The 11150-nt window shown below is 43.8% G+C and overlaps 1 protein-coding gene across 1 annotated transcript; it reads right to left on the reverse strand.

Annotated features, from left to right (window-relative positions):
• Positions 1 to 241: 241 nt before the first annotated feature.
• On the reverse strand, positions 242 to 10937 carry LOC137322561 (DNA (cytosine-5)-methyltransferase 3-like). Its single transcript, XM_067985477.1, has 5 exons — positions 10860 to 10937; positions 10717 to 10761; positions 4029 to 4108; positions 2119 to 2231; positions 242 to 1256 (listed from the first exon to the last, which is right to left on the reverse strand). Exons 1-5 carry the CDS (start codon positions 10912 to 10914, stop codon positions 971 to 973), a joined length of 579 nt encoding a protein of 192 aa, XP_067841578.1. The 5' UTR covers positions 10915 to 10937; the 3' UTR covers positions 242 to 970.
• Between the last annotated feature and the right edge of the window lie 213 nt (positions 10938 to 11150).

Raw genomic sequence — 11150 nt, forward strand, 5'->3', positions numbered from 1 at the left:
CACACACACTATTTCCCAATATGCACTCCAGTCAGGCGGGAGTCTGTGCTGGAAGAGTGCAATCAGAAGTCACCCTCTTGTTTTTCCCAAATGCTCTAAGGCACATTTTCTTCATGTCTCTCCCAAGTCTAACGAGGCTACCAGTGTCTTTTGACTTTGCTGCAGTTAGTTAATGAAGTGAGTATGGTGCTGGATTAGAGGCTGTAAATTCAAATCCCACCATAGCAGGTTACGACGTTGAATTTAATGTCAGTGATTTTTGACTCACTATTTCCCCGTTGCAAGGTTACATAGGCAATTTCCATTATAAATGTAGACATGGGAATTTATAATGGAAAAAGTTAACAGGAAGTGTGCACAGATGTAAGATTTATTATGTACAGATGTGTAATAAACCTAAAGTAGCGGGAGGTTTTATGCCATTAATGTGATTAACTTAAAGGGTGGAGCCTCAATGTCATTAAGTTGGTGTGTACATGCCCTCAGATCAATTGCATACTATTTCATCAAAATTTCTATATCAGAAATTGACATATTATACACAGGGGGTAACATGCTGAGTTTGAGCTCCCAGTGGGGAACCTTGCCTGCCAGGTGAGTATAGTGAAAATGTGGGTGTGTACTGCCACAGTCTTTAGCCATTAAAATGAAAGGATGGACAATGATGGGCAGGATATGTCTGGATTTCAATTATGGCTCCTGATGGGCAAGGCATCCCGCTAGGACCACTAACCCAGAAAATTGCTTCAATAAAGTTAAATATCGAGGACATTTGCAACTGAACCTTTTTGTTTATGACTTTGATAGGGGAGGAGTCAGCCCCATACACTTGGATCAGTGGACACCACATTATCACACACACCTTTAGCTCTCTGCACATTGGTTTCTAACCCTCAAACACATTCTATAGGAAAGAAAAAAATTAGTTTTATATAGCACCTTATAATATCCCCAGGATGTCTCAAAGCATTCAATGAATGACATTTGAATCAAGTGTAGTCACTGCTGATGATATCCATGATCCATCAACTGAAGCATAGTCACTATGATATCTCAACTGAAGTGCGGTTTTGATTACACCTACACTCTCCTGGTCGAAGAACTGCTTCAGTTTTAGCTGCCACCTCCTCTTCCTTCGGAGCAGCCCGAAAGACTTAACCGAACAGCACATGAAACATGTCCAGGGTTCCATTGCTTCAGCCTTTTCTGCAGTGCCAGGCTTCACAAGAGCATCCAAACACTCACAGCAGTAGCACCTGCAAGGCATTAGAATCATTATTAAAGGGTTACACTTCATTAAAACAAAAATAAATTAGAATTATCATCAGTGTTAAGCAGGTGCACGTTGCAACTGACTTACTGTGTTACTCACAAGTTAAACAATGAAACAGTCAAAATTTATACCAAATCACTAATCTATTGTCATTCTTTCACCTCCACAAAACTATCTACACTAAAATACTTTTTATAAATATTCTTACAAAGTTGCATTTCAGAACATGAATGTTCTGATGGCAGGGATATTTTCACTGTATATTTACAAGTCACCATGTCTGACCACAGGGAAGGTTTTCCAGATTTATCCTGGCAAGGTCATGTCTCGGGAACATGGGCCTGAAAGCCAATGCATCTCATACAAAATCACACGGGGCGTGCTGACCTGACCCATCTGAATTCTCGATATTCCAGGACCAACGTACATTCCTGTCACGTGAAGCTCTGTGTTTGGAGCACATTGCAAAATGTATCCTCACATCTGTACAACAAATGCAGCTCACAGGGTGTAAACATTGGTAGGACTACTGCTTCAGCGTAATGTGTTTGAGCTCCATCTGTTGTATACTCTTGATATTACACCAGCAGCTCAAACTAACCTCTATTATTCCACACTAAGACAGGTATGTATGAAAAATGTTCTTAACTTTCTGTAAGAGATGAGATAAAAAACGGCAACTTTGAAATGAATTCTTTGTTCAGGAGACAAATTGTGGTAGATGAAGACAAGGAGACCAACATTCTCCTCTATGCTGATGCTTCTGATGAAAAAGGTCAGATTTTTGCCCTAAAGACATCAGGGTACTATCACTTTGAAGAGGGTTTGACTCATGGATGCTGTACCTCTTACACCCAGAATTTCCACACATCAACACTTTGCTTCCACCACAGCAAATTGTGCAAAAGGACTGGTATCCATCCTGATCGTACAAGAACAAAGTCTCCAGGAAGTTGTCCTTGTGAAAGAAACACACAGATGTTAGTGCAAATAAATAGAAAAACACAGAGAGTGCTGGAAATGCACAGCAGTCAATCAGCCAGCATCTGTAAGCAGCAAAGAAACGGCTAATGTTTCAGATATAAACCTTCGTGCTCTTTGTGCTTTAATAAAGGATTACACTCAAAACATTAACCTGTCTTTTGTCTTTAGAGATGTGGACTGAGCACCTAGGGAAAATTTCACAAAATTGTGATCCTGGAGTAGAGCCTTACCCATCAGGAGCGCATCCTGGAGATTTGGGTGCCCATAAGAATGGAAAATCATCGATAGTGCATGGCCGAATTCTTGATAAGCACTCCTGAATTGATAGTATTTTTTGCATTATTTATCCATTTAAGGATTAAGTCAAAGTAATGGGAACTGACAGCTGGCATTTACACTAAAGTATAATGTTCTGCTATTGAATTTATAGATCTATAAATTCTTGAGAGTGCCATCTAGAATTTCTGTGGGGATTCTCTGCTCTCATGCTGTAATTTCGGCTCAAGATTGACGTAAGCTCTGAATGGCTGGCGTAAGCTCTGAATGGCTGGCGTAAGCTCTGAATGGCTGGCGTAAACTCTAAATGACTGGCGTAAACTCTGAATGACTGGCGTAAACTCTGAATGACTGGCGTAAACTCTGAATAACTGGCGTAAACCACCTCCAAGGGTTTCTTCCGACATTACACTTGGAGATCGGGGAGCCCCACGGAAAGTCTACCTGCCAATATTTGTCACACGTATTTCCTTTTCTCATCATTTAGTAACACTTTTGTGGCATTGGTAATGCCCAGAGGTGGGATCCAAAGTCTAACATTATTGTTTTTAATAGGTGTCAAATTTTGGAATTTTTGATCTTTGCTTTTCTTCACAGAAAGATTTTGGGAATGAATTTATACTTAAATGTTGTGTTTTAAAACAAAGTGAATTCTATGCCACTGAGACACAGGGGAGATAATGAGCCACTATCCTCACTGCTGTCTACAATGACCAAGGTCATTAAGCAATTCATTATCTTGTCTCCGGAGGCCTAAGAAAACCATCCTCACTTGGTATGGTGCAGACGATTCTAATCATGTGACTCCAGCATGTGACATCTCTGAGAATTTTCAGTTAGGAGAGGAAGTAAGTAGTTTGGTTGCCAAGCCCACTGGTGAATCCCTGAATGGGGAAGGACCTGGAGACACAGCCCATCCACTTTCTGGAAACACGGGGGAAAAAAGTGAAGAAGAAAATCTTTTAGTGAGATTTTAAACGGTGAGGGACAGGCCTGGGCCCTGAGCTGAAAGCTAAAATGCAGATTTTGCAGTTAAAAATTATCTAGAAAGGCAGGTATTCCCAAAACCAAATCAACCCACAGGCATGTGGGAAGAAATGCTAAGCGAAGAGACAGTCACTCATCTCAAGCCCAGAACCATTCAGAATCAGAAGACTGATCAGCAAAAGTTAAGCAAGCTTGCTAGAAGGGGCAAATTTTCCTTGTTTTTCTTGTTCTGTAGGGGGGTTCTTAAGTCATGTGGATCAAGGTGAGATTTGTTTACAACGGCTACTCTGCATTTTCACTTGCAGTCTGTAAAATAAACAACTTAATGATTTGCATCAGGCCCATTTCAGTAAAGTGTTTCTCAGTCTGCCGACAGATATAAGACATTCCATTACCTCTCACTAACTTTGAGCAGAGCCACGGGGCATTCACTAGTTAATATAATTAGCACACACTCCAATTCTCAATTACATTAGATTGTCCCTCCAGTTCATTTTATACACAGTACCTTACACGGGTCACAAAGCCCTCCTTCAAAGAGTGGATGCTGAGTCATCACCTGTAGACTCCCACAGCTGATGCATACTTCTATTACATAAAATATTAGAGAGATTTACTTCACTGTATACAGCAAAACTGTCCAAACAGATGGTTCAGTATCACATTTCAAACAGTAACAAAAGGTTTTAGCTACACACCATAGGTGGAGTAAATGTCAGACCCCACCTGCATATTAATATAGACACTGGAATTAAGTGTCTATATTAATATGCAGCTTATTTTTTACATCAAAAAACATTTTGGACTCTAACGCTCAAACATTTTGCATCATTTCTGTGTCCTGTGCATTTTTCCCCTTAATGCAGGTTACCCAGTCCCATTTCATATATGAGACATACCTTACAAGGCTGGGCTAATTCACCCTCCCTGTCTCACATGCTGCACTTTTCCCTTTAAATCCTGCTTTAATTTGTAATTTCAGTTGCATCATATGAATTGAAATGCATAATTAAAGTTTAAATAATCAATTTTATGTTGTTATATCCGTCAAAAAATATGTTCAATGTTGCAAAATTACATTTTGTACAATTGAAATCCTCCCCCCGCCCACCTCCCCCACAACTAGCTTGATGTTGACGTATGTTTTTTTAGTCCATTTTTAAGATAACTGACAAAAGAACCAAAGGGGAGATGAGGAGAATTTTGTTTTATGCAGTGAGTTGTAATTTTCAATTTCAATTTTTTTTTCAATTTTTTACAACATGGAAACAGGCCCTTCGGCCCAACATGTCCATGTCGCCCAGTTTATACCACTAAGCTAGTCCCAATTTCCTGCACTTGGCCCATATCCCTCTATACCCATCTTACCCATGTAACTGTCCAAATGCTTTTTAAAAGACAAAATTGTACCCGCCTCTACTACTGCCTCTGGCAGCTCGTTCCAGACACTCACCACCCTTTGAGTGAAAAAATTGCCCCTCTGGACCCTTTTGTATCTCTCCCCTCTCACCTTAAATCTATGCCCCCTCGTTATAGACTCCCCTACCTTTGGGAAAAGATTTTGACTATCTACCTTATCTATGCCCCTCATTATTTTATAGACTTCTATAAGATCACCCCTAAACCTCCTACTCTCCAGGGGGAAAAGAATCAGTCTATCCAACCTCTCCCTATAAGTCAAACCATCAAGTCCCGGTAGCATCCTAGTAATGATCTGGAATGTACTGCCTGAAAGGGTGGTAGAAGCAGATTCAATAGTAACTTTCAGAAGGGAATTGAATGCTTGAAAAGGAAAAATTTACAGGGCTCTGGGGAAACAGCAGGGGAATGGGACTAATTGGATAGCTCTTTCAAAGAGCCAGCACAGGTTTGATGGGCCAAATGGCCACCTTCTGTGCTGTATGATTCTATGTGCTTTTCTTCTTTCCCCATTTGCTGTGTTCTTCTGAAAGTGTTGACTTTTGCCAGATTACAGTTCAATGGGTATTGGCAGCTCCCCAGTACTTGGTTGTAATGGCCATTTCTCATGTGTGAGCCCTGACAGTGAGTATCAGTCAGCTATTCCACGGCGAGGGCCGTGACAGTTCAGCCTGACTCTCGGCTTACTTGAAGTCCACAGAGATGTAACGGGTAATTTATGCCATTGGCTTGCACTGCACGTAACTTTCTGACCGCTATTAAACACAAAGCCAGAAAAGTAACACCTGTGTTTTCCAGAAGGGATCGGTGGGTGGAGTTTGGGGGCAGAATGTTTTTCTCCTTCATAGCTCAGGGGAGCTGATGCCAATTGCAGCAACACTACCGTGTCCGGCTCTAAATCAGCTCACTCAGCAAGTTCAGGGGATCAAATCTGAGGTCTTCGTGTAGGCGTGGCTCATTACCAATCCGGGCAGTAAATGTATCCATTGATCCACTATTTCCAATCCCCATCAGGAAACACATGCCAGTTTAAGATCACTACAATCCCTACACTTTACAGGGTAACTTTCCAACTTTGCTCCCATATCGAAAATCCATGGTTGGAAAATGATGGGTATGATTTTATTGAGGGGCCGGGGGGGGGGGGGATGGGAGGCAGGTGGAATTCCTGACGGGGAACCCGGAAGTACGGGTTTCCTGGACATCCTTGCGATTTTGATGTAAGGACGACTTTTATTTTATCTTTTGACGTTTCCCGCCTGACAGGCTAGCCTGATTGACAGGCTGGACTCAGTCGGACGGGAGAAGAGGTAGGAAGAGGACGTAAACAGGTAAGTGTTAGATGGGGGGGGGGGGTAGGGCGTCGGGGGTCAGCAGGGGGTGGTCAGTCATCGGGGGGGGGCTCAGTCTCCATGGGGAGAGTCAGTCATCGGGGGATCGGGAGTCATCACGGATGTCGGAGATCATTGGGGGGGGGGGTTGGAGATCGTGGGGGTGCTAGCTGCAGATAGGCTTGTTGGGCCTGGGGGAAGCACTCCTGCTCCTCCAGGCCCACAAGCTGTGCTATAAAAGGCACTCACCTGGAGTTTCAGGCCTTCTCGCCTCCTCTCGTCGCGTGAAGTAGAAGGCCCAGGAATCCCGGCCCCCAGGGGTTAAAAACAAAAAACCTGTCAAAGTGGAGGCCCGCAGCCTCCTTGAAAGCTTTTCCCGACCGACCCGTCTCCTAAGAGTAGGTTGGTTGCCCTCCCCTCGTCTGACTCCATGAAAACCGGAAGTGGGTGGATTGGGGGCAGGTTTTAGATTTTTAAAATTTTTACTGCCTCCCCGCCCCCAACCCATCCGTTCTTCCCATTTAAAATCATGCCCTATGTGTATACACCCTTGAATTCTCAGCAAGCACTGTCTGCGGGCGAGGCTCCCTGATGGGACCACCAAGTCAGAATCGTGGCATTTTTTGATCTGTAGCTTTCCAGAACGCCAACATACTGAGTGAACAAGGTTGTCGCTCCCCTCCCCCCCAAATCCCTCCCGGAGAGAAATGTAGTCCAGAGAAGCAAGCTGCTGGGACTGAAGCCCCATGAAGGGAGAACGCTCACTCCAATTTCAACAGCAAGATTTTGAAACTTGGTGAGATTTCCTAGCATGCGGAGACCCCAGGTCGATCTTGGGGCCCCTTTCACTGCGGTGTCCTTGGCAGGTGCCTGCGTTGTTTGTGAGCAGCCCTTGTAGAAACAGATTAGAAACAGAATGCACCGCATATAGAGTTACAGATCAGTTTTTTATATATTTTTGAATGAGTACGTGAAGCACAAATTAATATGAACGGTGGGGGGAGGCGGGGCGGTGAGTCAAATATCCCCCTCGCACATTTAAAAATACCCTGGGTTGTTGTAAGGACAGAACTTGTGACATGGAAGCAAAGTATCCCTTACAGTCAAAGCATGAGAGAGCAAGAGACAGAGCAAGAGAGTGAGAGAGAGCAGCTCCAATTTACATTAACACGATTAACTTAAGTTTAAAGGCTTATTATTTGAAAAAGGACGAGGTGAAGCAAGAAGGACAATTTTCTGAGTTTGAGCTTCTGGCCAACAGCCTTGCCTGCTGGCACTGCATGTTGGGAAATTATGGGCACAAGTGCCCAAAGTTTTCTACCTATTTAACTATACGGGGTGGACAACTGTGGGCAGTGAGCCCGAACTTCTCATTTGCACTGTCAGTAGGCATGGCTCCTTCCCAACAACTCAGACCCTAAAGGTCAAATTTTAACCCTACTCGCGGGTTTTGGACAGAGTCAAGGCCGCCCACCATTAACATTGAAATGTCAGGGTCAGTTAACGTCATTCAGATCCCAACGTGATTTTAACTGCTGATCTCAGCAGTGATTCCCAGTGCTGGAGCTGTCAGTGAAAGCTGGCAGCAGGCAGATCATGGCCAACAAAAGTAAGATTTTTGTTTCCTTGTGGGCCAGGAGGAGCAGGAGTGCCCATCTAGGCCGCACAAGGAATCCTTGGGTCTCGTCTGCCCCAGGCTTCACTTCGCCCCTCCCATGACTGCGATCATCTCGGACCCCACCCCCCTCCCCCCATCACTCACCGTGACTATTTCCATGGGTCCTCACGGCAGCACGGCCATCTTGTTATTCCCAGTATTTCATGTCAGACGGGAGTCCGATTTGAAAAACTAAAGGACCGAAAGTTAAAATGGCCCCAGGCCTCGTGCCCGGCATCAGCATTGGCGCTTCCCTCCGACCCCCACCCCTCCTCCGTGCCACACTCATGCCCCTGTAAATTACCCCAAACACAGGGCTAGAAATTACCCCCAAGATCTTTTAGACTGTAGCTCAGTCCTGGTTCATCATGGTTGCCACTTTCTTCCTGCAGCCTCTTCAGTTCAATCTCTGTCACAGTGATGATTTTCCTCGACCTTATCTTCTTCAAACTCTCACTGACATTGGTTACCAACACTCCATTTTGATTCCTCTGCTCTTGCTGCTTTGTGTAGTTGTTGCCTTGACAACACCTGTCCCCATCACTGCACATGGTCTTGTTACCTACCTAAATCTGTACTTGATTCTCACTCTGCATATGTTTGCTCTCAGTTTTTTACTTGATTTTACAGTCTCTGCACTGCAGCTCAATTCTGTTGCTGAGCTTCCCATTTAGATTCTCTGTTCTTTCTGTTGCCCCACAGCATCAGTAACAATTCAAAAAAAAATTAACTGGATGTGAAGCACTAGGGATATTTGAGAAATGTGATAAGGAGCTGTACAAATTCTGATTCTTTCTTCCCTTTCCTTTTTCAGAGTGTTCACTTAACGTTTAGCTTTTACCAGAATCTCCGGGCTCCATTGCCCAAGTCCCACTCTCTTTTGTTGTTTCTGTTTGTTTCCTTTACTGTTTCATGTCTTGTAGTTTCTTCCTTTCTTCCCCACAAGCTGCCACTTTCAGCAGTTTTCCTTAAACTCCAGGAATTCAGTCTCCAACCCTTTTAAGTGGATTTCCTTTGTTTCTTTTGTCCTTTTCTGCTGCACTATTTTATATTTTAGTTTAATCCCACTGATGTTTGCTTCACTTACTGTTGTATCTCTATAAATCTTCCCCCTGCCCCTAGTCCCTGGACATTTATCACTGGACTGGCCTGCCTTGGATTTACTTCCTATCACTTACCGGATTTTGCACTTTGCTTCCTTCCAGTCAGCGTTACTGAGCTCCCTTGCTTTTGCCTTCTCCCCTCCCCTGACCACCCCTGCTGTGCTCCCAATTATCTTGCTCCACAATGTTGTACCAGGTTCCTATAACCTCGTCTCATTGTCACAATTGCTGTGCCTCAGAATCTGCATCCTTTATGTAGGAATCTCTAGCTGGCATACAGATTATCTGGTCATTATTGCATTGCTGTTTGTGGGATTTTGCTGTGCAGAGAATGGCTGCTGGGCTTCCGTACATTACAACAGTGACAACACTTCAAAAAGTACTTCATTGGCTGTGAAACACTTTGGGATGAAATTCACTATACAAAAATACAAGTTCTTCCTTCTCTTTTTCCTTCTTTGCAATGTGATCTTCACTAAACGTCCTTGACCTCCTTGACACCAGCAGTGCCCTAGGTCTTTCACCTTTATATATGCTGCCAGGGGTGAGAAGACCCTCCGCACATCAAGTTTAAAGGATGCCGCTTCAGGATATTTGCTCCTTTCAGCCAACCTGAGATTGGTGGGGCGGGGGTGGGGGGAGGGGTATGAGTCACAGGTGAGCTCTGTGATTAAAGTGAGACTCAGACCTAGCATTTGTGTCATTCTTATGGGGGAACTCCATGAATAAGCAACCATCTGGTTCTAACCTAGGGGGTTACCTTCTCCATTAACCCATGATTCATGCATCAGTGGGAAGTGAAACAGTTCTGCATTGACACTATAGTTGCAGTTTGAAGACAACTTTAATCAACGTCAATTTGTCAACATTGAGAAAGTAACAGTGTTGGCTTTGAAGGTCCTCACTTTGTTACTGGCCACTGATAAGTTCACATCAGGGACAAAGAGTGTGTCAAACACCTCCTAGTCCATGATTCAGGACAGAGTACGAAGGGTGTGAGGTGTTTGACACACTCTTTGTCCCTGATGTGAACTTATCAGTGGCCAGTAACAAAGTGAGGACCTTCAAAGCCAACACTGTTACTTTCTCAATGTTGACAAATTGACGTTGATTAAAGTTGTCTTCAAACTGCAACTATAGTGTCAATGCAGAACTGTTTCACTTCCCACTGATGCTGCAGTGATAGTGTAGGTCCACCCTGAATCCAGAGTCCAGGGCTGGGCTTGACTTGACACGAGTGAAGCTCCCTGCAGGAGGAAGTCTCACACCACTTCTCTTTGGAGTCAGTTCGGCCCTTCACACCCAACTCACATTGCAACCAGGGCAACTTGTGAATCTTTGGAATTCTCTACCCCAGAGGGCTGTGGATACTGAGTCATTGAATATATTCAAGGCTGAGATAAATAGATTTTTGGACTCTCGGGGAATCAAGGGATATGGGGATCTGGCGGGAAAGTGGAGTTGAGGTTGACGATCAGCCATGATCTTATTGAATGACGGAGCAGGTTCGAGGGGCTCTATGGTCTACTCATGCTCCTATTTCTCATGTTCTTATGGCAACTAGGCATGGGCAATAAATGCCTACATCCCGAAAATAAATTTTTAAAAAGCTGCAAATACAGTGGCGCATAGTGAGGAGGAATCTCAGCAACTTCCAGTAAAATACCAATTCAAAGGTGGGCTTACCTTCTATGCTCCTTTTATTATTCTTGATCTCCAGCGCTATCAGATCTAGAAAGGAGATGAAGTGTTTCAATTAGCAGGCAGTTACAGCTGGTTAATAATGGAAACAACACTTGAAGAGAGAGCAGTAGATCTGTTCTGCTAACCTTTTCCCCGGGAGTCTTGACGCACGAGTTCCTCTTGAATTACCACATCCCTCATTGAATACTGGAGCTCCACTGCAAATGGGCAAATTAAAATGTAATTTTAAATAAAAGTAAACAGCATTCTGCAGCACTAAAACATGACTCAGTAAAAGTTAACTCACAGTCAATGAACTGGTTTCAGCAGTCTTAGGAGGGTCAGAATGAAACCTTCCCAACCACAGACAGGAAGGGATTGGGTAGGGACTTTCTTACTGATAATAATCTGTTAGAATCAATGCGTGAACTTTCTAA

Source organism: Heptranchias perlo, chromosome 6, assembly GCF_035084215.1.
Source record: "Heptranchias perlo isolate sHepPer1 chromosome 6, sHepPer1.hap1, whole genome shotgun sequence".
In the NCBI taxonomy this organism is placed as follows: Eukaryota; Metazoa; Chordata; class Chondrichthyes; order Hexanchiformes; family Hexanchidae; genus Heptranchias; species Heptranchias perlo.